The sequence below is a fragment of the Mastigoproctus giganteus genome, chromosome 8, assembly GCF_048544385.1.
Source record: "Mastigoproctus giganteus isolate SK-2022 chromosome 8, ASM4854438v1, whole genome shotgun sequence".
Taxonomy (NCBI): Eukaryota; Metazoa; Arthropoda; class Arachnida; order Uropygi; family Thelyphonidae; genus Mastigoproctus; species Mastigoproctus giganteus.
The window spans coordinates 36,440,075-36,466,778 of record NC_143582.1 but is presented as its reverse complement, the minus strand read 5'-3'; the positions used below and the strand labels follow the sequence as shown (position 1 = coordinate 36,466,778).

The 26,704-nt window shown below is 35.4% G+C and overlaps 2 protein-coding genes across 3 annotated transcripts in view; one reads left to right on the top strand and one right to left on the bottom strand.

Moving 5' to 3' along the window:
• Positions 1 to 8,790, bottom strand: part of escl (embryonic ectoderm development protein escl) — a 159,077-nt gene extending 150,287 nt beyond the window's left edge. For both annotated transcript variants that reach the window (XM_090379303.1, XM_090379304.1), the window contains exons 1-2: positions 8,694 to 8,790; positions 1,979 to 2,125 (exon numbers count right to left, since the gene is read on the bottom strand). In XM_090379303.1, coding sequence (XP_090235429.1) covers positions 1,979 to 2,125; positions 8,694 to 8,765 — 219 coding nt within the window. In that variant the 5' untranslated portion in view covers positions 8,766 to 8,790. The remainder of the gene's footprint in view (positions 1 to 1,978; positions 2,126 to 8,693) is intronic.
• A 71-nt stretch (positions 8,791 to 8,861) lies between these two features.
• The window catches only part of LOC150081445 (ribosomal biogenesis protein LAS1L-like), a 154,863-nt gene continuing 137,020 nt past the window's right edge, over positions 8,862 to 26,704 (top strand). The window contains exons 1-2 of the mRNA XM_090379302.1: positions 8,862 to 8,993; positions 18,397 to 18,489. Of these exons, the coding sequence (XP_090235428.1) occupies positions 8,908 to 8,993; positions 18,397 to 18,489 (179 nt within the window). The 5' untranslated portion in view covers positions 8,862 to 8,907. The remainder of the gene's footprint in view (positions 8,994 to 18,396; positions 18,490 to 26,704) is intronic.

Sequence of the window (26,704 nt, the reverse complement as noted above, 5' to 3'; positions counted from 1 at the left end):
TGTATTATATTTATTTTATTTTACAGGAACCTATTTAATTTTTTCCATTGTTACTACATCTGATGTGGTCAGTATTTTTCCACTCATACTCTAATCTATATACATATATATAGTATGTATATCGTGAATAGCCATTGAGGTATTGATTGACGTTATGAAGTGTGTGTGTGTGTGTGTGTGTGTGTGTGTGTGTGTGTGTGTGTGTGTGTGTGTGTGTGTGTGTGTGTGTGTGTGTATCTGCACGAGTGTCTTTAAAAATAAACATGAATAACAACAAAATTAATAAACAATTGATCCACTAGTTCACCCATGATTCTAAAGAAAAAAGGCCAGGTTATCCCCTCCACTTCGGAAGGAGTTCAAGCTCCCATGGCATTCAAGTGGGGTAACCTGACCTTTTTAACATCAATACATTTTATTAATACAGAGGAAGACACTTAAATCATGGGCAAATGTTAAGTATATTTACTAAGTGACCTGCATATGGTTTAATAGTGTCTTTCTTTGTATTATTATTTACTATAGATTACTACATGTCACGGCCTCCGTAGCCGAGTGGTCAGGAGCGGGAGTGCAGTAGCACACACTCCTGAGTAGACCGGGGTTCAAGCCCCGACTGCTGAATACGGTTGATCTGCCAACCTGAACTGGACCAGCGTGGCAGATTATGGTCCATTTCCCTCAGCATGAATTGTTGAGGAGGCTTCCATCCTGCAGTGGGTTGATAATGGCTGCACTTTACCTTTTTTTTACTACACGTCATCCCATTTCAAGTAATTAAACCAATTTAATCTAGAGAATTGAAAAAAAAAAAAAAAAAAACATTCTGCCATACACATTTGTTTCTTTGAGTTGTGTATAAAAGCTGGATTTTATACACAACTCAAACAAACTTTGCATCCAAGAAATGCAGTCATGGTAGATTTGCTGAAATTATCAAACGTGCACAGTGAATGCAGACTTTTACCCACAGATTCTTCAAGAATATTTATCTCAAATTTTCAAGGTAGAGAAGTTAATATACAACAATGATTTTTCCAATTGACATCATGAACACTTTTTATTTGGATGGCCCTAGCCACTGTATTCACTCAGATTTAATTAATATATATCACAAAAATCAACCCGGGAATTCTGTGATCTACTGTTTGATACAATTTGGCAATGGCAAGCTCAAATAACCTAAACTAATCAAGTTATTTTCACGTGCTGTAACAGGAGCATATTAATATTTCAAAAAAAGCACAGATGAAAAATCTCCTAAGTCTAAAAATAAATGACACAGATGCCTAGAATTGCAACATCTTATAGAGAGCATATTTCAATTAAAAAATACCTAGGTCTATCTCACTTATTTTTAGGTTTAGGCTATACATTCACTGCTGGTTGATGCATATTTGCATGAAGGGGTTTTTTAATCCATGTGAATTTAAGAACAAGTAACTTTAAGAAAAATGAGATGTTTTTGTCAAGCAACCTTCACCAACAGCTGACTAATTCAACCATAGTGTTACTGTTCAGATTTTCTAAATTAAATTTTACCTAATCAATTACTTTTGCCTCAGTGGGAAATTTGTTTCCATCCTTGGTTTAGTCTGAAAACTTCATCACTGGTGTAGCATGAGGAGACATGACACAAAGCTATACAGTTATATTACATCTCTACAGTTTTAGAGATATAATATAGCTACTTCCTTTATACAGCTAGCTGTTCTATAAAGCTAGACATGTGTGCTCTGCCCTTCAGCATACATGTTTAGTTTTACATCTGTTTTTTCACCCCTTTAAATAAAACCAGTTTGAATTCATTTCAGAAATACCCAATGACATTTTTAGAGGAGGGGGAACAACTTTCCCATTGAGGGAAAAGAGCAGATGATTAGGTAAAATTTAAATATCATAAAATCTAATCAATTTTATTATTAGTCAATTATATTTAGTATTATTAGTCTTATATTATCACTTATATAAGACTAACCTTAACTTGACAAATGCATTTGTATGCCAATTTACAATGCTTATATTTCCATCGTCCTCTTCCTCTTCTCCTTCCTCTATTAGTAGGTGTGTCACTCCTTGAAGTGTTATCTGCAGTTGATGCACTTCCAACACTAGATGTTTCATCCTAAAGAATATTTAAAAAATTATACAAAAGAAATATAGTATTAATATTAGTTTGGCAAACTTACATAAAAATAAAAATAAATTCCAGTTCATTTGCTTATCCATTCTAATAATTTGTCCAATCTTTTAAATTTACTCAGTGTGTGAAAGTTTATTTCAACAATCACCCTCTAACTAAAGGTAAATTTATGCATTTCTGCAACCATCTTTTTTCAATATAAATTTAGGTCCCCTTGTGTGCATGTCACCTGATAAAAAGCAAAGATGCTATCTGCACTGAATTTAGTTGATCCTTTTAAAGCATTAATTGGTAGCAGTCTCCCTTATTTGTAACAAACACAGTCACATGGAAACTGACAGATAATTAAATTTGTTTTTTTATTTCTGGAAAGTTTTTGGTTTTTTAAAATACTACTTGTAATATAACATATTTCTTTTCTTAATGGATTGCAGTGCAAAGTTGAAAATGGAAAAACAAAATTACAGTCATAAAATATAAACACAAAACTAGTAGCTGCTTCAAATTCAGAGAAGAGTATAAAATTTCAAACTTACAATGATTATATTTGTGCACATATTAATGTGTTTTGTCAAGTAAATAAAGGAATAAACATGGATAATAACTGAAGCATGGAACCATTTTACATCAATAATAATAATAATTGAGACAAAAAAAAGCCATATTTTATATAACAAACATAAAACAAAAAGGAATACTTTCTGTAGCAGCTGCCTCCGCCATACAGCAGCCAACATTCCAATTTCAAATAAGTGTGAGCAAACTATCATTTATGAGATGCTGAAAGTAAAAAGAGCACATTGAAGAAAGGCAAAAATAGTACAGTCATATTTGACCTAACAGGTTATTTGCAATTGGAAGCCAAGTAAACAATAATATTTCATTTCCAAAACAAATAAAAATTTGACTATATTTAGGAAGATAGAAAAAAATTCAGATTTTTAATCATTAATTAACTGTTAATGTGCAACAGTTATTTTTAAGAGGAACCTGTCAGGTCCCCGCTGTGGCTGCTTAAAACTAAAATACCTGGATTAGGTTTGAAAAGGTTATAACATGGAGTAATAACAATAAATATAATATAATTAAATTATATTATTATATTTATATTATTTAATTAAATCATGTTTGAAACTTGTGCAGTGTGCTTGCAAAAAGAATGCCCCTCATTTGTAAGGAGCCCCATTCCTGACATAAAGACAGAATTTTATAGATTAATTCAGAAACATTGGAATACTAGTGTATCTGGGTACTGGACAAGGTTAGGAAATTTGTAAAAACAAATTTTCTTATTTGACTGTTCTCATAAGCTATAATTTTTTCAAGCGGAAAAGTGTCATATTTAATTATACAGGGCAGTCCATAAGTAAAGAAACACATATGACTGTGAATAACAACACTTTTCAGGTTATACATAAACTTAACAAAAAAACATTTTTACATCTGTTCAAAATGGCCACCATTTTGGTATTACAAAACTGTAGTCTTTTGTGGACAGAGCCATACACACATTACATGAAAATTTTTCAGAATTGTTCTCAAATCTCCTTTGAGAACAAAGTCAATAGTTTTGACAAAACTATTGACTGCTGAAGTTCCAGTTGAGACCACTCTTATTACTAAATACTTTATCTTTCAAGAATGCCCACAAAAAGCAATCACAAGGTGTTAAAAAACTGGCTAGCATGGCAGCTATTCAATGGAACCTACCTCATGTCCAATCCATCGTTCTGGGAACTTTTCGTCTAAGAATTTACAAACAATTCTGTCACTTGTACCCTCAATTTAATGGGCGCCTCTGTAGCCAGGTGGGCAGGAGCGGCAGTGCGTAGCACACACGCTTCTTGATTAGACCAGGGTTCGAGCCCGTGACCACCAAATACGGAGGATGCGGAAAGGTCAGGGAATGACCACCGCATATCCTCAGAGCAATATGGCCTTAGTTGCTAATGCTCCAAATAACAACAATTCTCAATTTAACAAAGATACTTGCTTGGCATCTGTGAGACACTCCTTTTTGTTTTAATTATAAAAAAAGTAATATTTAGCTATTTTACTGAATTAAAAACTGATCTATTAATTATGATCTGCTAAATAATTAAAAAACATCAATCAAAAATAAATGAGAGAAACCAAAAAATAATAATAAAAGTTATATTTTTCAGAGTCACTCATCCACTGGATTGAACAAATATCTGCATGGCATCTGGTAGGTGCGTGTGAATGTTTGCATTTTTGTCAGTTGCTTGCATTTAGCCAGCAAAACCAAAACTCTATGGCAAGATTAGATGCCTGTTGCTTGTGTTTCACAGATGCCATATGGGAATGGGAGTTGCCTAGAAAAAAGATGCTTTTTCTCACCTGGAGTCTGTTAAATGCCAAACAAAATTTTAAGTCTCATAATTCATAGTATACTAAACAAAAGCAGAAAATACTGTATAATAAGTTGGAGAATACTGGTAGGTAAACATACACAGGAGGATTTAATTTCATTTACAAATTTAAAAAAATAACAGAAACATTTATAAAAATTGTGTCTGTCAGATGCCATACTGATAGCAGAAAGTTAACGAAATGATTGTCTTTTAGCAGTCTCAGGTTGGTTTCTAAGTCATGGCTCCCTCAGTGAAAAAAAAAGGTCCAAGAACATCTCTTAAATTCCAGCCCAGACTGCCAAGCCAGGAGCATTTAAATCCTTGTTAAAAGAATAAATGAGGTTTAATGAGAATAATAAACACTGTTATGGTGATTAGCAGCTCCATTTAGTTTAAATGGGACTTCATCAGTCCCCAAAACATTGTCAACAATATCTTGGTTTGTAACACTCATGGCCAAAAACCATTCGGCAAATTCCAATCTTCTATTTCAGTCATCCTAATTCAAACTTTGTATTTAAGTTCCTTCACAATTCTATTCAAGCTTGATTTAGGTATTTTAAGTTCTAAATTTTGCTTTCTTTGAGATTTTTTTGGACTTCTTTCAATATCATCTCTTACAAGTTCAAAACTGGCAGTGTCTTTGAGAAGCAAAGTCTACCAGTTTTTGACAGAATGCGTACCATTCCTAATTCATGAAATTTCTTCACAATTTGCTTTATGGTTATTATTGAGGGTGGTTTGTCCAAAATATTTTTGAATTGGAATTCAACATCTACAGCATTTTCATATTTTTCATGCAACTTTACAATCCAATCCTCTCCTTCATTGTTAGGCTTGTGCCCTATGCTCAAAATTATTCTGAAATGACAAAAAATGTATATATATACACTAATTTTCAAATAACTTATAGCTTTTTTACACTTAATTTAGATCTTCATACAGATGCTCAGTTTTAAACACTGCAATCGTCCTTCTTGATAAGAGCATCCTAAACTGTGAGCACTCACAAATAAAATAATCTTGTTGCTCTTCTTGGCATTTTCTCTAACAGATCTACTCCTTCCTAAAAGGTTCACAGTATTATAGAAGTGGACTAACCAATTCTTTATAAAATGGGATAATCACCTCTTTATCAGTGACAGAATCCCATGTCAAACTGTACAAATGCCTCTGGGTCTCTTTTCATTAAAACTACCTTGAGCTTGGTGCTATCTAATGGTATGTTATCCTGAGATTTAAAAAAAAAAAAAAAAAAAAGTAAACATCAATCCATTGCAGGATGGAAGCCTCCTCAACAATTCATGTTGAGAGAAATGGACCATAATCTGCCACAGTGGTCCAGTGTGGGTTGGTAGATTGACCATATTTAGTGGTCAGGGGCTTGAACCCTGCTCTATTCAAAGAGCGTGCACTACACACTCCTGCTCCTGACCACTTGGCTACAGAGGCCTTCTGGGATCACTGCTATCTAAATACAGTTTATCAATGTTATACCTCAACTGCCATTTTTCATACCTATTGTTCACATGGAACTGTATCAAAAACTTTACTGAAGTATCTATGACATGTTTAAGTACTTGTGAGGGTATAAAATAAAGTAAGTGCTCAATTTCAAAGGAAAAATAATACTACAGATAACGTATTCACCATATCTTGAGCTATATCATCTAAACAATTATATTAGCTAGCTAAGTCTTCTTCTCTGAGTTTCTAAAGTTAGAAAAAAAAAAAAAGGGAAAAAATCCAACAAAAAATATAATAGGGCTAGGCCTTATATATAAAATATACAAGGCCTAGAGCAGTTTAATGCCATGAGATGCCTATGTCACATTTATAGTACTCCGTGCATCTTTCAAAGCATGCACAAAAATCATATATTCCTACTATGACATCATGGCTAATAGCTTTTATATTAGAATGAATACAAATATGATATTTTGTTATGCCTTAACTTGGTTTAAATACCAGTAGTAACAAATAATGAATCATATAACACTCTTAGGATGAAACTCGCTTCTCGTACTCTGGAGTAGTGCTGAATTTCAAGGGAAAAATAAAATATTTAAATTATTGAATCAACTGATATTTTTATGAAGAAATATAACCTTTGACTAAGTAAGCACTCCAGCTGTTAATTTGGGGGAGGGCTGCTGTGTGTGGAATACTGGATTCTGAGGTGACTGAATTCATTACCAGGGAAAGTCATTTACTATCTAAAGATATATTCTTCATGCATTAGCAAAAGTATATTTTTCCATTTCCTTTCTCTTTAAATTATTACTGCTCAATTTCTCATCTTTAATATCTGTTGAGCAATATCTACCTTAAAGAGGCCTCTGATTTAACCTTTAACCAGTATGGTGCAGTCTCTCAGACTGCAAGACATTTAAATTTTATGCTTATGCTGGTTTTATTTTACCCTGGCAATGAGCATTTCAATTCCTTTCTACCATCTGGTTGGTCAACAGTATTCCTAAAAATTTGAAACCTGCCGACATGTTTTGTTTTTGTGTAATTAATTTTTAAATTCTGCTTGTAGTCTCACAGACTACACTACACTACTTATGCAACATTTTTGAATTATGTAATAATTAAGTGTCATTAATTTTTAATTTTAAATATTTATTATAAAATATTTTCTTATAGATATATTTCTATTTCTTTCATTTTTAACAAATTCTTAAAAATTAAAATAAAAATATTCTTTTAAGTTTTGATAAAATTGTAAAATATCTTCATTTTTTTACTTTCTGTAAAACAAAATAAAAATTAAATAAAGGTTTTCTATAAAAGTTATTTGGTGTCATTTTATATAGTTGCAAATATATTCCTATTGTACCAAAATATTTTTTTAAACAAAACCCCCACAAGCATCGGATAAAAAAAAGAAACAAACAATAGTTATCTGTGAAATCTCACATACCACTAACAGAACAAAATCATACTATACAAGTTAGGTTTAATTTTGTTTAATGCATAGGAGAATTAGTTTTTTAATTAGGGAAATTATTAAATAAAAAATATAGATTCATGTTGACAACAGGGATGGTTTAGTTTTGATGAAATATGTATTGCTATACATCAGGCTAGGTGATAAAGTTTAGTATCAGAGTTCATATTAGGATTTCACAAAATAAAGTAACTTTTTGATGAAAATGTAAAGTAAGAGATACAAATATAGACAAGCAAAAGGTATAAATTCATGTTAAATCACAGAGCTATCCTTCCTTTTTATTATTTTCAGTCTAGAAAAACAATGATAAAATTCTAGCAGAGTTTTCATTCAATTATTTCAGATGAGTTACTACATATCAAAATGCTTCCAAGTAAAGGAGTATATTACTATTTTTTTTTTCTAAAGTACTCTTGATACAATCTGTAAAATATCGCAGAGGATTTGATATATATTGAGGGTATTCAATTAATGTTTTAAATTGGATACCCAGTTTATAATAATCCAAAAGGATTTATAATAATAATAATAATCCACTTTGCGATATTACAATTAAATTGCAACCCTGTTTGGAATATAAAAATTTATTAAATGCTCCTGTCGACATGCATTCACTCTTTTTTGCGCGTTTGATGCAACTTTATGAAGAATATGTTAAGGGCGGGAATACAATCTAATAAAAACTACTGCCACCCAGACATTGGGGGTTGGGTGCGTTGCCCCTCTATATTTCAGACAAAAATTGCCTTTATATTGATTTATATATTTAAAAACTAGCGCTACATATGTTTTCCTTCCGTACATATTTTTTTTCAATACTTATATCAGTCAATGATCCTCAATATTTCACTAAACTACATTTAAATTTCATTCCTTGATCAACCGAGTACGATGGCCAGGCCATTGATCGTTCACTTTAATTTTCATGGCTATAAATACCACTTCCAGAAACTTAATGTCCGGTTTGTATATTCGCAACGATACCAATAAATAGATTTAGTATTTAAATTGCTGAGATGAAAAGTGAAATACAAATTAATAAATAAAAATTTATTAAATAGTTATTAAATTATAAAATTAGTCTAAAGAAATCGCCTTAGCGAGTAAAGCAATGAAAACCCCTTTGCAACGTTTTTTATTTTTAAATATATTTGTTACACATAAAACAATAATGTACTCCTAAAATGTGCATAAATCATATTTTTTTTTTAGTACTTACAATCTCATCACCAGAATCCTCCGTATGAGTTGAATGATCTGAGTTTTGCGAAACTGTTTTAGGTTTCTTCATTGTATTTGGCGCTTGTGCATTTCCCTCGCAGTCAGACATTTTTCATTAGTTGCGGGCGCCCTCTGACGGAGTTATGATCACATATTGTAGCATTGTTATGGTGTTCAGTTCGTGTACAACTGAGGTTGGAGTAACGTGAGTGATGGGAAAGCGAATGGCAAACGGTTTGAAAGTTAATAATGTAACTTCTAAGGGAGATGTCGTAAAGTTAGTACCGTGGTTTAACAAGTACGTAACATATACTGACCATCCTAATATTAGAGTGAGCCAAACTTATTTTAAATGAATGTATTGATTCGTTGAGCTTGGCGGATCTAGTTGAATGCCACGTTTTTCTCCTTTTGGCCCTTGTGGGGGAGATTGTCTATACCACCAAGTTTCCAAGCGCATTAAGTGGAAGCAGGAGCAGTATTGATAGCTAAATTCTATTCTGATATTTGTATTACAGAGTGGCACATATGAACCAGGCTGTTACAAGCCAAAATTTAATATTTGCTTTTCTGTTCACGTTGAGTGATGCCGGCACTCAATATTAGCATATTAGTTACTAATTAATAATAAATAAAGGCATGTTTACAAGGCCCATTTTGTTTACTAACAGCCAAACCTCTCTTATTTGTGTACTATTATGCATAATAAATTTTTTTAATGCGCTTTTTGTAAGGATACACAAGAGCATCAATAATTATATTCTGTTATCAAAAATTAGGGCTTGCCATTTCTTATTGGCATGTGCCAGTCACACAGAAAAGCGACCACGTTGGTATAAAGAAGAATTTACAAACTGGTGCCCTTTCAGAGTTGTTGACAAGAATAGAATTATACTCAACTCCCACAAAGATAACGACAAAGTTAACCATATCAGAACTATAGTAAGGGAAGTGTGACCTTTGTCAAAACACTGGTCATATTGAACAGCATAATATTACAGCAAGCAAAACTTATTTTAAATGAATGTATTGATTTGTTGAGCTTGACATATTGGCCCTTGTGGGGTGGGTGGGGGAGTTTGTCTATACCACCTGAGTGGTATAGACAACCTTCCTTTTAATTACCACCTGAGTGGTATAGACCCTCAAAACCATCCTGCTTGCTGATGCAGAGGGTTTACAGTTGTCTAAGGTGGTACCAAAAGTCTTCATCTGTTCTTCCTTTTAATAGCCTTTAACACATATCGCTACCTTTATTAGCACTATAAGAGTGAAATACAGTACAAATTAGGCAGTTATTCGAAAAAATGACAATATACGTGAAATGTTATTACAAAAATTATGTGAAGTTTGGTCAATAAATACTGCACAATGAATTTATAAACTTTTTTTTATTTAAATTGACTCTGCCTTCCGATGATCAATAAGTTTTGGAATATAATAGCAATGAGCATTAAGTAATATAATAAATCACTTAATCTTTTGTTAGTATTAGCTATGTGGTGAATGGAAGCTGTAGGCTTCTGCTGCACCAGCCAAAAAATAAAAAAACTACTTATTTTACTCCCTCCTTGCATCAGTATATATTGAGTTGACCTTTCAATTTTATCCCATCCCTAAGCTGTCAGCCTCAACCACCCATGGAAGTAATTTATTCCAATAAATTACTAAAAGAAAATATAGCTGCCCTCATAACACACATTTTTACCTTTCAGATAGAAGACACTGGTGTGTTTTCTGAATTTCAAATCACCTTGTTTTTTGTCTGTTTACAAGAGGGCTATAAGTGGAATGCAGCATCAGTGGCCACCTAAATCTTTTAGTTCCTTTCCAGTTGTTGTTTGGTTTTAGTTTCATCTGAAACTTAGACCATAATACACCATTCTTTCCAGGGATATTTGTGCTGTATGTGGTCTTGCATTATTCCAATACAAAGTTATTAATGTCCAAGAAGGATCTCTTGGTTTTTATTTTTTAAATTTTTCTGGAGGATTATATATGTCTTTCTTTGTTGATGGTCATTTCTTTCTGAGGGAAACCAAAAATTTTCTCACGTTAGTTCCAAAAGATAGTTATTATTTCTTTGGAAGACTTTGAAATCCTTAGTTTCTTATTTATTAGCGAGGTGTTTCATATCCTTTTTGTGGACTGGTTTTGTTTTGCTGTAGCAGTGTTTTGTCATGGGTTTTACCTTCTTTTGAACAAGTATGCCACAGAAAGGGATATTATTATTAGCTATATGGTGCAAGGAAGCCTGAGGCTTATGCTGCACCACCAAAAAAAAAGAAAATTCTGAATTACCCCAAGAGAGAGAGAAGTAGAAGGGAATCACCACCAAGAAAAAGAAGAATGACGATATCCATCAGCTCAGGACCCTGGGTGTTCCAATCCCATACAATAATCATTTAAGGAGCAGAAATTGAAAATGTGGATTCATATACTTATCTCAGACAAGTCATTAGCTGTAATAACGATAAATGGCTGGAAGTCAAAAGAAGAATAAATCTTGGATGGATAGCATTCAGGAAATATAGCCACATACTGAGGAGCAATATCCCAGTTTGTCTGAAACAATGTATAATCCTATCATGACTTATGAAAGTAAAACTTGGGCACTCACCAAAAGAATGGAGGAGAAGCTGAAAAATACACAGTGAAGAATGGAATGAATTATATTAGGAATCAGGCTGTTGGATAAAAAGAGAAACATGGACTAGGCAGCAAACTCAAAAGGGCATTCTTATCAAAACTAAAAAATTTAATGGACTTGGGCAGGGCATATAGCTTGAAGACATGACAGATGGACTAAGAAAATAACAGAATGGTACCCAAGAGGAGCTAAAAGAAAACTGGAAGACAACAATGGAGATGGACAGATGAAATTCAAGAGTTTGTGGGCAATAAATGGATGGCCATTGCATAAAACAGAAGGAACCGAAAAGTTGCTGGAGAGGCCTTCATCCTGCAGTGGATTGAAAATGGCTGATGATGATGATGATACCCTCTTTAAAATAGTCTTCACCCATTTGTGGAAAGATTTCAAGCAGATTGTTGTGGATCTTAAGGTTTTAATTCATATGAGAAACTTTGGAATCCACTGAGAGCAGATTTTCCTTTAGCCGGATGTGCCTGTGATCTTTAATAGACTTCCTTTTAATATTCTAAGGACATTCATCATCTGAAGGATTGTTGTGCACCTGTTGGACCTGTCATTTCAGAAATAAGCCTTTCATTTTCAGTGACTTACAATTGTTATTAGCCGTATGGTGCAAGGAAGCCTGAGGCTTATGCTGCACCAGCCAAAAGAAAAAAAAATTTTCCCACGTTACCGAGAGAGAGAATGATGATATCCAGCTCAGGACCCTGGGTTTGCCAAGCCCATACTCACCGGATGTGAGCCCATGGGGTAATTGTTAGTCTTTCTGGTTGGTCTTTGATATCAAAATCACCCTTTTTGAACCATTCTAACCATCTTTAGGCATTACCACATGAATTGTGTTTCCTTGTAAACTTGAAACAGTGTTCTGTGTATTGAAGTGACAGAACAATTACTAGCCTCGAATAGATATTCACTGTTGCTGATAGTGGCTTTTTTGATCAATTCTGCCTTTCACCATAAAAAGATTAGATGTTGTAGTTTACAATATTTATTGACTGTCCCTTGTAATGGTTGGCAAGCACCGGATAGAGTATGCAGTGCAGAAGATTTATATAGTTTAAATCTAAGTAGAATAAATAATATAAGTAAAATGAAAGCATGCATATATATAAAATATAATTACTTCAACAACTAATTTCAGTTATGCTATAATTGCCCCATAAAGAGAAGTAAAAAAAAAAGCAAGATTTATTAGGAAGTTAAGATAGTTAACAGATGTGTTAAGGAAGTTAACACATCTTATCTTGGATGAATAACTTCCTTTTTTATGAAAATTAATAATTGTTACTGAACACCAGAAAAATAGTAAAACATTCTATTCCTACCAGCAAGTACTGATTACACAATAGAGCAATTTAAATTCTATATAGTGGGACTAACAGATGTTACTATCAGCAAATTCTATAGGTGGTTTGCATATTCTTTGAGGGTTTAGTGTCAAACAACGTTACTACAAAATTGTATTTTCTTTTTGCGGTAACTTTAGTTTTACTTTATACAAATAACAATGCATATCATGTCATAGAACTGTACCTCTGTAATACTTTCCAAGTTAGCTTTGGCTGTAAGTACATTTCTGGTAAACCAAGAAAATATCAAATGGATTTTTTTTTGGTTAATTACAAAAACATCAACTACAAAATGATTTTGTAGTTAACGTTGTCTGACACTAAAGCCTTAATTTATGCTAGTTTTTAAGGTCTGTAATCATATGAATTTTTTTTTTTTTGATGGTTTGTTCATGAAACCAATGCAGCCAACTGAGGACAGTCCTACAATTTGAGGCGCCTCCATAGCCAAGTGGGCAGGAGCAGCAGTGCGTAGTACATGCTTCTTGATTAGACCGGGGTTCGAGCCCGTGACCACCAAATACGGAGGATGCGGAAAGGTCAGGAAATGACCACCACATATCCCTGGAGCAATATGGCCCTAGTTGCTAATGCTTCTAAAAACCAAATAACAAACAAACAGTCCTACAATTTAAGGGGGGCAAAATCATTTTTTAGAGAATCGTTAAGAGAATAATTATCATGTAGCATTAAAAAAATCCACATTATTTTGATCAGAACAGGAGCTATACACCTACCTGGGACTACATGTGCAGTAAACAATTTCCTCTTTAGTTTTAATTCCCTAATAAAGTCTGCTAATCTGCTGTACTTAACATTAATTACAAATATAACCACAAAAAGAAAAGGTTTCATAAATAGCAGCAAATCTTTTCAAATATGGAACAAGCACATTCCTGAAAAGTCAGAGGGGACAATTTTTTTTTTTTTTTTTTTAAGGGGAGGGATTTTTCATATTCAAGAAACTTGCAAACTATCCCACCATTTATTTTTGAGCCTGACACTATACAAATCATCCTGGTGTTTTTTCTCCCCAACCCAAGTGTTTTCCAGCTTAAAATGCAAGTTTGCCAAGATGTAGTAATTTATATAACATTGTGTGAAATTCGGTTGGATGGGATTAGTTTTCCAGTTTACAAGATTTTTGGAATATCTGAAGCACCTGCCATTGTCTGAGGAATTTCAGCCTAGAGGAGTATTGCTTTTTGAAGCATTTTGATGAACACTGAATAATTTCTAAAGTGTTTTGGGATTAAAACACTTTTTTTGTAAAAGTGCTTTTCTGTTAAAATATATGACTTAATTTCAGAACTCCAAGTTAATAAGGAAGAAAGTGGTAATTTGAGTCTTATGATATGATTACATTTTTTAGTGTAAACATCTGAGATTCTGTTTATAGCAGTGGCTTACAATGTAAGTAGGCTAACCATTATTGACAAGGGTTGGATGATAGGAAAATAACAATCAGACAAAGAAGGATGACATTTCATGTAATAGGTAACTTTTATTTTCAAAACATGATAACACATCTTATCTTGGATGAATAACTTCCTTTTTTTATGAAAATTAACAATTGTTACTGAATACCAGAAAAATAATAAAACATTTTATTCCTACCAGCAAGTACTGATTACACAATACAGTAATTTAAATTCTATTCAGTGGAACTAACAGTGGATGTTACCATCGGCAAATTCTAATTGGGAAGCATTCAAGGAATTAATCATAGAAGCTACTAAGCTTTACATACCAGTTAAGAAATACTCTTCAAGGTATAGGCCTAAGTGGACATCAGATGAACTGATGAAAGCTTCAGGCTTCCTTGCACCATATGGCTAAAAATAATAACTCATGACACAAGAAAAGAGTGCTTGGGATGCAAATAAATTACCAGGTGCCACAGAAGCCAATGGTAGATATAAACTAGTATGTAAATAACTCACAAAGGAGGTCAGGCAAGAGAAAGCAGATTATGAAAAATCTTTGGTAAAGAATGCAAAGAAAAAACAGCAAAGACTTCTTTATTTATGTAAGCTCTAGAAGGAAAAGGAAGGGGATGAATCAAATTGGTCCACTTGATATTGATGGTTTAGCTGTTGATGATACTGCTCAGGTTGCTTGTCAATTGAATGAATATTTTGCACCTACATTCACACATGAGGAATTCTTTAGGAAAGGGGAGGCCAGAAGTGTATCAAACTCTAACAGAGAGCTAAATGATAATAACTGAGAGGAAAGTGGAAGAGAAATTGTTGAAGTTAAACATAAGAAAGGCACCTGAGGTGAATGGGATCTATCCAATTATATTAAGCGAGGCAGTTAAGGAAATAAACAAACCCTTAGCCGTAATTATGAGGGCATCCTTGGATTCTGGGGAGGCCCCAACAGACTAGACATGTGCTAATGTAGCCTCAGTTCACAAAGGGGGAACAAAAGGTGACATGTATAATTACAGACCTGTTAGTTTAATTTTTGTTCCAGGGAAAATACTGGAGTCACTGGTAAAAGAAGTAATGCAGGATCATCTAGACAAGGTCACAATTATACTTCAGACAAAGAATAGGTTTGTTAAGGGGAAATCTTGTTTGACCAGTTTGATTGGATACTATGATGTGGTCACAAAGGAGCTGGATGCAGAAAATAATTTTTATATCATATACTTGGATTTCAGAAATGCTTTTGATACTGTTGCACATAAAAGACTGCTGTACAAATTGGAGTGGTGTAACATTAAGGGCAAGTTGCTACTATGGGTAAAGGGATGGTTAAGTGGAAAAGACACGGGTGGGGGCTGGCTCACATCTGGTGAGTATGGGCTTGGCACATCTAGGGTCCAGAGCTGGATATCATCATTCTTCTCTTTCTTGGTGATTCCCTAATACTTTTTTCTCTCTCTCTCAGGGTAACTCGGGAATTTTTTTTTTTTTTAGCTGGTGCAGCGTAAGCCTCAGGCTTCCTTGCACCATAAAGCTAATGATAATAAAAAAAGACAGAGAATGGTAATCAACGGATATTGCTCTTCATGGACTAATGTTATTAGTGAAGCCCCCCCCAATCTTCGGTGTTGGGTCCATTGCTGTTTTCTATATTTATCAATGATATTGATGAAAGGATATCAGGCTTAATGACCAAGTTTGCAGGTGATACAAAGGTTGGCAGGGTTATTAATGACAGGAATAATGGTATGCTACTGCAGCAAGATCTAGGAAAGTTAGGATGATGCACTGAGAAATGGCTATTGCAAAGTACTGCATATGAGTAGCAGCAACCCCAGATTGATGTATTGATTTTGTGGTACTAGACTCAAGGTAGTGGAAAATGAAATGAACTGGGGTAATTGGGTAGTCACCTTTATAAAAGCAAAAATCCCCTCCTTTTACACTTGATTGTAGTTACATGATCAATACACTGTGATCACTGCCATCCAGTGGTTCTTTTATCTGCAGATTTTTAATGCATGAATAATCACTACTGATAATCAGATCAAGAGTATTACTCCCTCTTGTTACTCTTTGACATGTTGCTGTAGAAAATAGCCATCCAATAAATCCACAGGAGCCTTGCTGGTCTGTGAGTGACCAACCCACAAGTTCATTCTGATTTGGCCCACTCTATTTCTCTGTACAGCTATTTGTTTGTTATATTCATCAGAGTCATTAGGCCTATAACACACTCCTATTCTCATTTTTGCCTTCCCAGTGCATATGTCACACTAAACTGACAACAAGAAGTTTGACTTTATCCAGTGGGTGGCTAATTGCAGGAACAAACATCTGTCTATTGTTGTGGAAGTTGATAGCTTAAATAAATTCAAGGAAGAACTAGACAAACTATTGGAGAGAATGAATAGGTGAAATGGGATTTGTTTCCCCCCCCCCCCTCCAATGCTGTATAAGTTTGCTTTCTTGTATTATTTGCCACTGCTAATGCTAATACTAAGCAGTTCTGTCCACAGAATTTTCCTCAGTAATTTTCCATTTAGGAAAATTTATGCAATCTGGTTAGAAATGCTTGATCTATTTTTACTAAACAAATTGTATTTCCTAAAATAATTTTAATGAGTTTGTGATTTTTTCATTATGTCATACAGAAACAAACTTCACTTCCATTAAGTTTGTGCAATTTTTTTCTTGAAAATTCAAGGTTTTAAATTAAACTAAACTGTTACTTTGTTACTCTATCCAATGACGTTGTCCTTAAATTTTTGAGCACAGGTGTAAAACCAGCAAAGTTTTCATTGAATATTGATCTAGTATGGCGAGCCATGTACTAATTCTATGGCAAGTTAATGAGTAAGTGAATAAATTCAAAATTGGCATTGAAAGCTTGTTTTCCCACTCAATCTGTGTTGGAGATGGTATAGAAGATTCATTTGAGTGTTACTTAATTTTTCATACCCATCAAATTTAGCACTTAAGTGATTTATTTTCACCTCTGAACACTGAAAGTAGTACTTCAAAGATATCATATCACATGAAGGGATAAAGACAGTGACACATGAATAGATTTGGGACAGGAGAATTCTCCTAAGATTGAAATATATGCTTTGATTAAAATAAGATTTTAAAATTTTGTTTAAATTTTTGCAGTTTTTATTTGAATCATGCTCCTAAAGAAAAGTAAAAAATAAATTTTTCTTTTATTTTCTGTTCGGTTTTAAACTTTTTTTCATATTATAAGATAGTTTCAGGGGTAGTTTCATGTTAATGAACAATTTTTAAAACTAAACATACAAAGATGTGAGATCTGTTCAAAAAATATCCAGACTGCTATGATATGGTGACACTAAGCAGATGAGGTGGGCAACTTAAAAAGTGTCCTTCTTAGGTGACACTTAGTCCAGTGACTCCTGCCCTTGGAAGTACATCTGGAAAGCTGAGCCATAATCTTATTCCTTTTTTTGCTTGTATGTTGTTTTGTTTGTTTGTCATCAGATTGACTTCCTTTCAGGATTTTTTTTCAGTCTAGGAAACAAAATATAATCACATGGAAACGTGTGGTGAATATGGGATTTACTGGACTGGGGCGATTTCATTTGGTCAAAAAGCGCTGTACAAGTAATGACAAATGTGACAGTGCATTATTATGGTGAAGCAACCAATCTTTGGAGTTCTGCTTTTCTGCTCTTTTTCTTCAAACCACATCATGACAGTGCCTCAGAACTTCAATATTTATTAATTGTTTGCCCTTCTGAAGTGTATGCATGTTGCAGCACCCTTACAGTCAAAAAATGATAGCAATTTTTAATTTTTTTTTCACAATTTAACATATATTTAACAAAATTTAACATATATTTAGTGCATTCTGATATTTTGAAATACAACACGATGTGAAAGGACATCATTATTGGCTGACGATAACAGACTGCTGTAAGCAAGTGAACAGCTTAATGCACAGAGTTAAGTATGATGCATGTCAAAACATGTTTTGTTGCAGTGCACTCTGTTTCAACTGTGAACAGGGAGCATAATCTGGATATTTTTGAACAGACCTCATATTTATAAATATTTTTAGTGTTTTTGATGTCACTGAAGGAACAGTGGCATCAAAAACTCATTTTAAAATTTAATCAATGGAAAAGATTTCAAATTTCTGTAATGTGTTGTGGTAGATGGATATGTATGGTACCCTCATATTTATTTGTTATTGGTTTTTTGTAGAGATAATGCCTGAATGTTCTTTTTTATTTTCAGAGCTGAATGGGAGCAGGTCTATGAAAGCCTTTACTCTGAAGATATCAATAAGCAGAAATGGGGTGTTGATCGAGTTACTGTATGGAGAGCCAGGTCAGTGCATTTTAATATATATTGAATAGTAGACAGCAGAAAGTAATATGACTTATATAGGGTGTCCTTAAATAAGTGCAGTAAATTGCAGAGTGTATTCTATAACTCAAAACAATGAGAAAATGTTGTATAACTATGGGTCTGGAAATGTTTTGTTAGCAAACTAGAGCTATTTGGTCCATAATAGTAGGATAATAGAACTTCATTTCAAAAGTACCTTATGCTAGGGACAGTTTAATAAAATTGGACTCAAGAGTAAAGACGCAAATGACTAATTTCCTTATATCACTACCCTTTCTTCCATTAACAACAAAATGCAGACATTGTGTTTGCAGTGAATATCAGATACTACTTAGTGATTGGACAAAGGTATATCTGTGATCATAAGACATATTGATGGAGACAGCAAACTCAACACAATTAGGGAAATTATCAATTACAACTACCTTTAATTACACCTCATTGAACTCAGTTTAAAAAAGAATGGGCCATAGCAAGATGCATTCACTAAAAGACAAAAGAAATGCTTTTCAGTGATTGCAGACCAGTCCTAAAATACACAAAACGAGTAAAAGATACCGAAATAGTTTTCCACAAAAACTGCAATAATGAAAAAAAAAAGTCGTGAGTTATTATTTATTTTTATTTTATTTTTTTATGCGAACCCCAACCACGAGAGGTATTAGAACCTATAGTACTTAGTACCGTGCTTGGGTTGGAGGTTGAGAAGATGAAAGAAGATATTTGTTGACGTTGGACTTGAACTTCTGTAGATTGTAATTTTCAGGAAATACGTATGAAAGAAGGTTGTTCCAGAAAACGGTAGTTGAATGAATAAATGAGGAAGATGAAAAGTTGATTCTGTGGGTTTGAAGTTGGACAGTAAATGGATGCTGGCTGGTGGCGGCACGTCTTCGGACTGTTTTGAAAGAGAGAGCGGGAAGTATCTGTAGAAGAGGCATGCAGCAGAAACAGTACGTCTATGAGAAAGCGAGTGGAGAGACTCTGTTAGAGATGAATCATTAATTAACCTAACTGCCCTCTTCTGAATGGAATCAAGAAGCCTGAGAGAGGTTTTGGGGGCACCACCCCAGATGTGGGAACAATATTCCATGGCAGGGCGGATTTGCGATTTATACAGAGTGTGCAGCTGTTTGGAAGAACAGTAATGCCGAGAGTGAAAGAGAAAACCAAGTTTTTTAGATGCAAAGGAAGCAATATTTGTAATGTGCTTGTGCCAAGAGAGATTAGAAGTCAGGGTAATCCCCAAAAGAGATATATCATTTTGCCTAGAAATTGGAGTGTCACTAAAGATAAGCATAGGAGCAGAAGAATCCTTTTTGCCAGATATAAGACAAGACTGAGTTTTAGAAGGGTTGAAATCAACTAAGTTGTCTTTGCCCCACTGGAGAATTACCTGAAGATCGGCATTTAAGGAATTGGTAGCAGATTTTCGAGAAGTTGAAGCTGATTGAGCAGGACAAGGTTTCTCAAAAAGGAAAGTGGAATGCAATGTGCTATCATCGGCAAAACTATGGATAGGATTTCCAGTCAATGGAAGAAGGTCATTAATATACAAGAGGAAAAGAGTGGGGGAAAGAACTGAACCTTGGGGGACACCGGCATTAGTGGAGAAGTTAGAAGACAGAGAGCCATCTACCATCACCCTCAGTGAGCGATCAGAGAGAAAACTGGATAACCATTTACTAAAAACAGTTGGCAAACCATAAGATGGAAGCTTGTTTAGAAGACCTTTATGCCAAACACGATCAAAAGCCTTTGAGATGTCAAGAGCAAGAAATTGTGTTTCACCGAACCTTTCCATTGAATTAGTCCATAAATGGGTAACATAAGCCAGAATATCACCAGTGGATCGACACTGATGGAATCCATACTGGCGATCGTTGATCAGACGGAAGGTTTCTAGGTAGTTTAAGAGTTGGCGGTTAATTGATTTCTCCATTACTTTAGAAAGAGTAGAAGTAATTGGATGGGAGAGATTTGTCACCCTTTTTAGGAACTGGCTGGATATGAGCAAATTTCCAAGCAGAAGGAAAAACACCTTTGGAATAAGAAAGTGAAAAAAGGTGGCAAAGAATAGGAGTAAGTTCAGGAGCACAGGTTTTGAGAACAAGTGGAGAAATACCATCAGGACCTGGAGCTTTCTTATCATCAAGATTCATCAAAATCCTTCTGATATCCTTTTGACGGAAAACCACAGGAGGCATTGAATGGAGCTTGTTGGGAATGGTGGGAGGTGTTTTACCAAGATCATTAATACATGAGCTGGAAGAAAAATGGGATGCTAGCAGGTCAGCTTTATCCTTGGCTGAAGTGACAACAGAACCATCTGGTTTGGACAGAGGTGGGAGCAGAGATGGGCAAAAGTTGCGGCCAATAGCTTTGGCAAGAGACCAGAATGCTCGACTACCATTAGGGCAAGAAGCAAGTTTTCTACTCTTAGCCTGTTCAAACTCTAGTTTGGACTGATTAATAACTGCTTTAGAATTGTTGCAAGCTTTAGTGTGGGCAGAAAATGAAACTGAAGAATTAGAAACAAGCCAATTATGATATGCAACATTCTTCCCTTGAACAGCCTTAGCACATTTATTGGAAAACCAAAGTTTAGATAAAGGACGAGATTTATAGTGGAGTGTGGGATAAAGGATTCCATTCCTGCAAGAATAATTTCACTGACACGATCTGAGCAAACGTTGACATCAGAAGTTTTGAAACAGCAATCCGACCAAGGAAAAGAAGAAAAGAAGTCTTGCAGGTCATCCCATTTTGCATTCTTGTAATGCCAAACAACACGAGGTTGGGAATAGCCATGAGATAAAGGTTCCATTGGAGAAGAGACAATCACCAAGTTGTGATCTGAAGTGCCCAAAGGACCTCTCAGTTCGACCGTATACTTAGAAGGGTTGTTTGTGAGAAAAAGATCAAGTGTATTGGCTGTATGATTAGGATTGTCTGGTATTCTTGTAGGTAAATGAACAATCTGTGCAAGGTCATTAGTAATTGCAAAAGCCTCAGCATCTCGACTAGGTGGGTCAGTGTGACTAGAAAACGGAAGCCAGCTGGAGTTGTGAACATTAAAATCACCAAGGAAAATTATCTCACTGTTAAGAAAGTTGGACTGGAGAAAGTCAATTTGCAAAGAGAGGAAGTCAAAGAGCTCCAAGTGATTAGTGGAGTTGGGAGAATGGTAGAGACAACAGATGAATTTGACACAATGTGGTAGAGAGATTTTAAGCATGGATTTTAACATGGAGGTTATACCCAGAGAAGATCAAAGAGAGGAGATTCCAAATTGCCAAGTCTCTGACAGGGAATATCAGAACGGACATATGTATAAGTACCACCTTTGAGGCGAAAGGAATCATACAGCGAATAATTTGGGCATCTGAGATGAGCAGTAGTTGAAACAACGAAATACTGAGATTCTGTCAGAAATAGTACATGGGGTTTGGCAGACTGTAAGTGGAAATGGACATCATTGAGATTAGAATTGAGACCACGTATATTTGTGAAATGAATTAGGAAGTGCTTGGGTGATTTAGATCTTTTCGCAGATAAGCTTGTTCTATTAATTTGACAAATCATGGTATATTCAATAGTAAGAAAAAGTGAGTGGGACATGCTGTATGAAGTAATGAAATTTTTGGATGTGGTGTACACATGGTAAGAATATACCCAGATCCTTGACATAACGTGGCCTCGACAATGCTCCCCGCATACACACTACCCGGACTCCCTCCGGTCACAATCTGGCAGAGTAGAGGTAGCAAGATTATACGCTAGCTGATCCGGAAGCTTCCTAGAGAGTTACCAATAGGTTCAGTCCGGTGTACTAACTAGCGGCTGGCCTGCGAACACCGCTTTAGAGCTGTACCCTCGAAATGTAAGGAATATTGGATCTCGCCACGACGTTCATCATAACCTCAAAAGTCATCAATCATACTGCATGATGGAAGAGATAGGGAAGGGTTGACCGGAACTTAGCTCTAGAGACTAAACATGGGTTCCACCACTTCAAGCCTCCAATAAGCAAAGTGGTGGTATTTCACCGGTTGATGAGAGTCATCTACCATCCAGTACTGCCTGGTAACATAGAGGGGCGGCGTTCCTCCATGTGGTGTGGGCGCCACACCTCGACTCCTGCTTACGTTGGTTAACACCTGGGTGGTCACCCACCATGTACTTGTGCATGGAGGTTATACCCAGAATTACTAACAGTCCCACCATCGTGAAGGTGCAGGCAGAGGATTTGGCTGTCACAGACCGTCTGGACTTCGCCGAAATTGGGTCCACTTGACTTGAGTGTCACCCGAATATCAGTTCCATCAACGTTTTAGACTCCCAGGTAGCAAGTAAAGCTTGTCTGGCATATCCGAGAGAATATCTGTGACAACCTCAAGGACCAAGGGTTGAATGTGAAAGTGTCTGCAATTCTACCCAAACACGATAGGAGGGAGTGTATGATGAGAGCTTTTTCGATCATTTTGGCCCTGGAAAGATTGCGCAAGGCTCAAGGTATAGAATTTTTTTCAGCCTGGTCTGTGCTTGTTGACAGGAGAGACTGCTTCTACAGGGATAGGGTACACTTAAGAAGAAAGGGAGCAAGAATATTTGCTGATGCTCTCGAGGCATTGTTAGGTGGGTCAGAAAACTACTAGCTTGGGGGGGGGATACACAGATTAAAAGGTTAACAATGGCTGCAGGCAGAGGTAAAAGTGATTCTTGCACTGCTTCTATTAGAATGAGCAGCAGCAGCATGCAAAGTAAGGCAATGGAGATTCCAGGACTGTTGGAAGTCGTAGTGAACAAATAAATACGTGGGCTGTGTTAGGGTAACTAAGAGTAGAAACAGGTGCATGTTTCTACTCTTAGTTACTTAGAATTTCTATGTTGAATTCTAAATTAGAAGCCTTCAGGGACTTAATTTTGAATTTTGGAGGCTACTGGGCTTTTCATTCCAATTAAGAAATACCATTCAAGGTTCAGGCCTAAATGGATTTTAGATGAATTAATGAGGCTCGTGGTAGAGAAGAAAAATGTAAGGGATGCATATAAATTATCAGGTAACACAGAAGCCTATGGCAGATATAAGCTTGTCTGTAATCAAGTCACAAAGGAGGTTAGGCAGGCGAAGGCAGATTACCAAAGAAATCTTTGGCAAAGGATGTAAAGAAAAACAACAAAGAGTTCTTTACTTATGTAAACTCTAGAAGTAAAGGGATGAATCAGATTGGACTACTTAACATAGATGGGTTGACTATTGATGTTCTTGCTCAGGTAGCTGATAAATTGAATGATTATTTTGCCTCTACATTCACACATGATGAGTATTCAATGAGGGGAATGCCAGAAGTTTATCAAACTCTAACAAGGAGCTAAGTGATTTTGTAATAATTGAGAGCAAAGTGTAGGAGAAGTTGTTGAAGTTAAACGTAAGGAAGGCACCTGGGGTGGACAGAATCTATATTAAAGGAGGCAGCAAAGATAGTAAGCAAACCCTTAGCCATAATTATGAGAGCTTCCTTGGACTTGTGACGTCCCCATGGACTGGAGGTGTACAAATCTATCATCAATTCACAAAGGGGATTCAAAAGGTGACATAAGTAACTAGAGACCTGTTAGTTTAAGTTGTGTTCCGGGGAAAATAATGGAGTCACTGGTTAAAAAATCATTGCACGATCATCTAGACAAGACTGCAGTAATAATTAAGACACATCATGGGTTTGTTAAAGGGAGGTCTTGTCTCACCAGTTTCATTGGATACTATGATGTAATCACAAAGGAACTGAATGTCAAAAATAAATTTGATATTATATACTTGGATTTCAGGAAAGCCTTTGATACTGTTGCACATGTTATCCAAATTGGAGAAGTATTGCATTAAGGGTAAGTTGGTACAATGGATAAAGGTATGGTTGATTAGGAGATGGCAGAGAGTGGTAATCAATGGATACTGCTCTTTGTGGACTAACGTTATTAGTGGAGTCCCCTAGGGTTCAGTGCTGGGACCATTGTTGTTTTCTGTATTTATTAATGATATTGATGAAGGTATATCGGGCTTAATGTCTAAGTTTGCAGATGATACGAAGATTGGCAAGGTTACTAATGACAGCATGCTACTGCAAGAGAATCTAGAAAAGTTGAGTAGATGGGCTGACAGTTTGCAACTGAAGTGTAAAATTGACAAATATAAAGTACTGCATGTGGGTAGAGGAATGTATCAACTCTGTGGTACTACACTCAGGGTGGTAGAGAATGAAAAGGACCTGGGGGTAATTGTGCAGTCAGATATGAAGTTTTCAGAACAGTGCAGATGGTGTGCAACAGTAGATCATGGTGTCTTGTCAATGATATACAGGAATTTTTCTACCAGGAATAAGGAGGTTATTATCCTCTTGCATAAGGCAGTGGTCGGGTCTCACCTTGACTACTGTATACAGGTCTGGAGGCCTCATTTTAGGAAGGATACAGAGCTGCTGGAATGAGTACAGAGAAGGGCAACATGAGTAGTGAATGGAACAAAGAGTTGTTCTTATTTAGAAAGGCTTAAGTTTTGCAAATTACATTGTCTGGAGACTATGTAATTTGCACCTGCGAGGTGTTCTGATTGAGGTGTGGAAGGACTTGAATGGTTTGAGCAAGCTGAATGTTGATGGGATTATTCCTCTTGCCCAGATTAATCGCCTGAGGGAACATCAATTCAAATTGAGGGAAGACAGTTGTAGAATAGATGTGTGGAAATTTGTCTTTAGCCAGCAGGTTAAAGGCAAATTTCCACACATCTATTCTACTATCTATTCTACACATCTATTCTAATTGCTGGAACAAACTTCCATCTGTTGTAGAAGTTGACAGCTTAAATAAATTCAAGTAAGAATTAGACAAACATTTGGAGCGAATGGATGAGTGAAATGGGAAGTGGTTTTTTTTTTTTTTTTTTTTTTTTTTGGCTGATGCTGTATAAGCTTGCTTTCTTTCATCATTTGCCTCTACTAATGCTAATTTCACCTGTATTTGTTTATATGGTAGGTACAAGTGGTCCCTAAATCAGTTCTGTTTTAGTTGCTGTGCAAGTAACCTTACAATGGGTAAGAGGAAATGCTTGAGTGTAGTGGAAAAAGTGGAAGTACTTAATAGTGTAGTCGGGGCATTAAAAAAAAAAAAAAAAAAAAGAGAGAGAGATCGCTTAAAATTTGCTATCCCTGTTAGTAGCATGTCAACCATTCTGAAAAACCATGTTTCGATTTTCAAACTGTTTGAGGAAATAGGACCCAATCTTGAAGCATGCAAAATTATGCCTGTGTGAAGATGTAGATGAAGCCTTTTTTAGTGGGTGAAGTTGATTTGAGACCAAAACATGCCAATATCAGGGCCATTAATAAAAGAAAAGGCTATGGAGTACACATCTTTTCTGGTGCATAAAACATTCCAACCAGTTATGGTTGGCTGGACAAATTTAAAAATCGCCCTGGCTTACTCGAAAAAGTTATTTCTGGTGAAAATGGAGTTGTAATTGAAGGAGAAGACGGTATCCATTGGAAAGAAACAGTTTTGAAAAAAAATTATGGACTACATGCCCAAAGACATTCAACTTTGAGTCTTGGCGCATTATAGCCTTAGTAGCTAATGCGCCAATAAAATCAAAACCAACCAACCAACATTCAACTTTGATGAAACAGGTTTATTTTTTAAATGTTTGCCAAACAAGACACTGATTTTTAAAGGTGATAAATGTTTAGGTGGTAAAAATAGTAAGGAGAGAATGGTGTTGATGCAAATATGGCTGGTAATGAAAAACTGAAGCTTTTGGTAATAAGCAAAAGGAAACAACCAAGATGTTTCAAAAGAGTAAAGTTGTTAGGTTAGACTACAACTGCAGCAAAAAATCCTGGATGACAAGTGAAATTTTTGAACAGTGGATTTTAAATTTCAATAGAAAGATGGCAAAAGAAAACAGAAAAATCACATTGATTGTCGACAACTGCTCTGCCCACCTTGCCTTCACTCGGTAATTTTAAACTTACAAGTGTGAGACTTGTTTCCTTCCCTCCGAATACCTCGTCTAAACTGCAGCCAATGGGCAAATGATTTGAAAATGCAGCCAATGGGCAAATGACTGAAGGCGCATACTGAAAAAAATTATACTGAGAATAGAAACCAACCAACGTATAGATTTGCAGATGTGCATATCAGA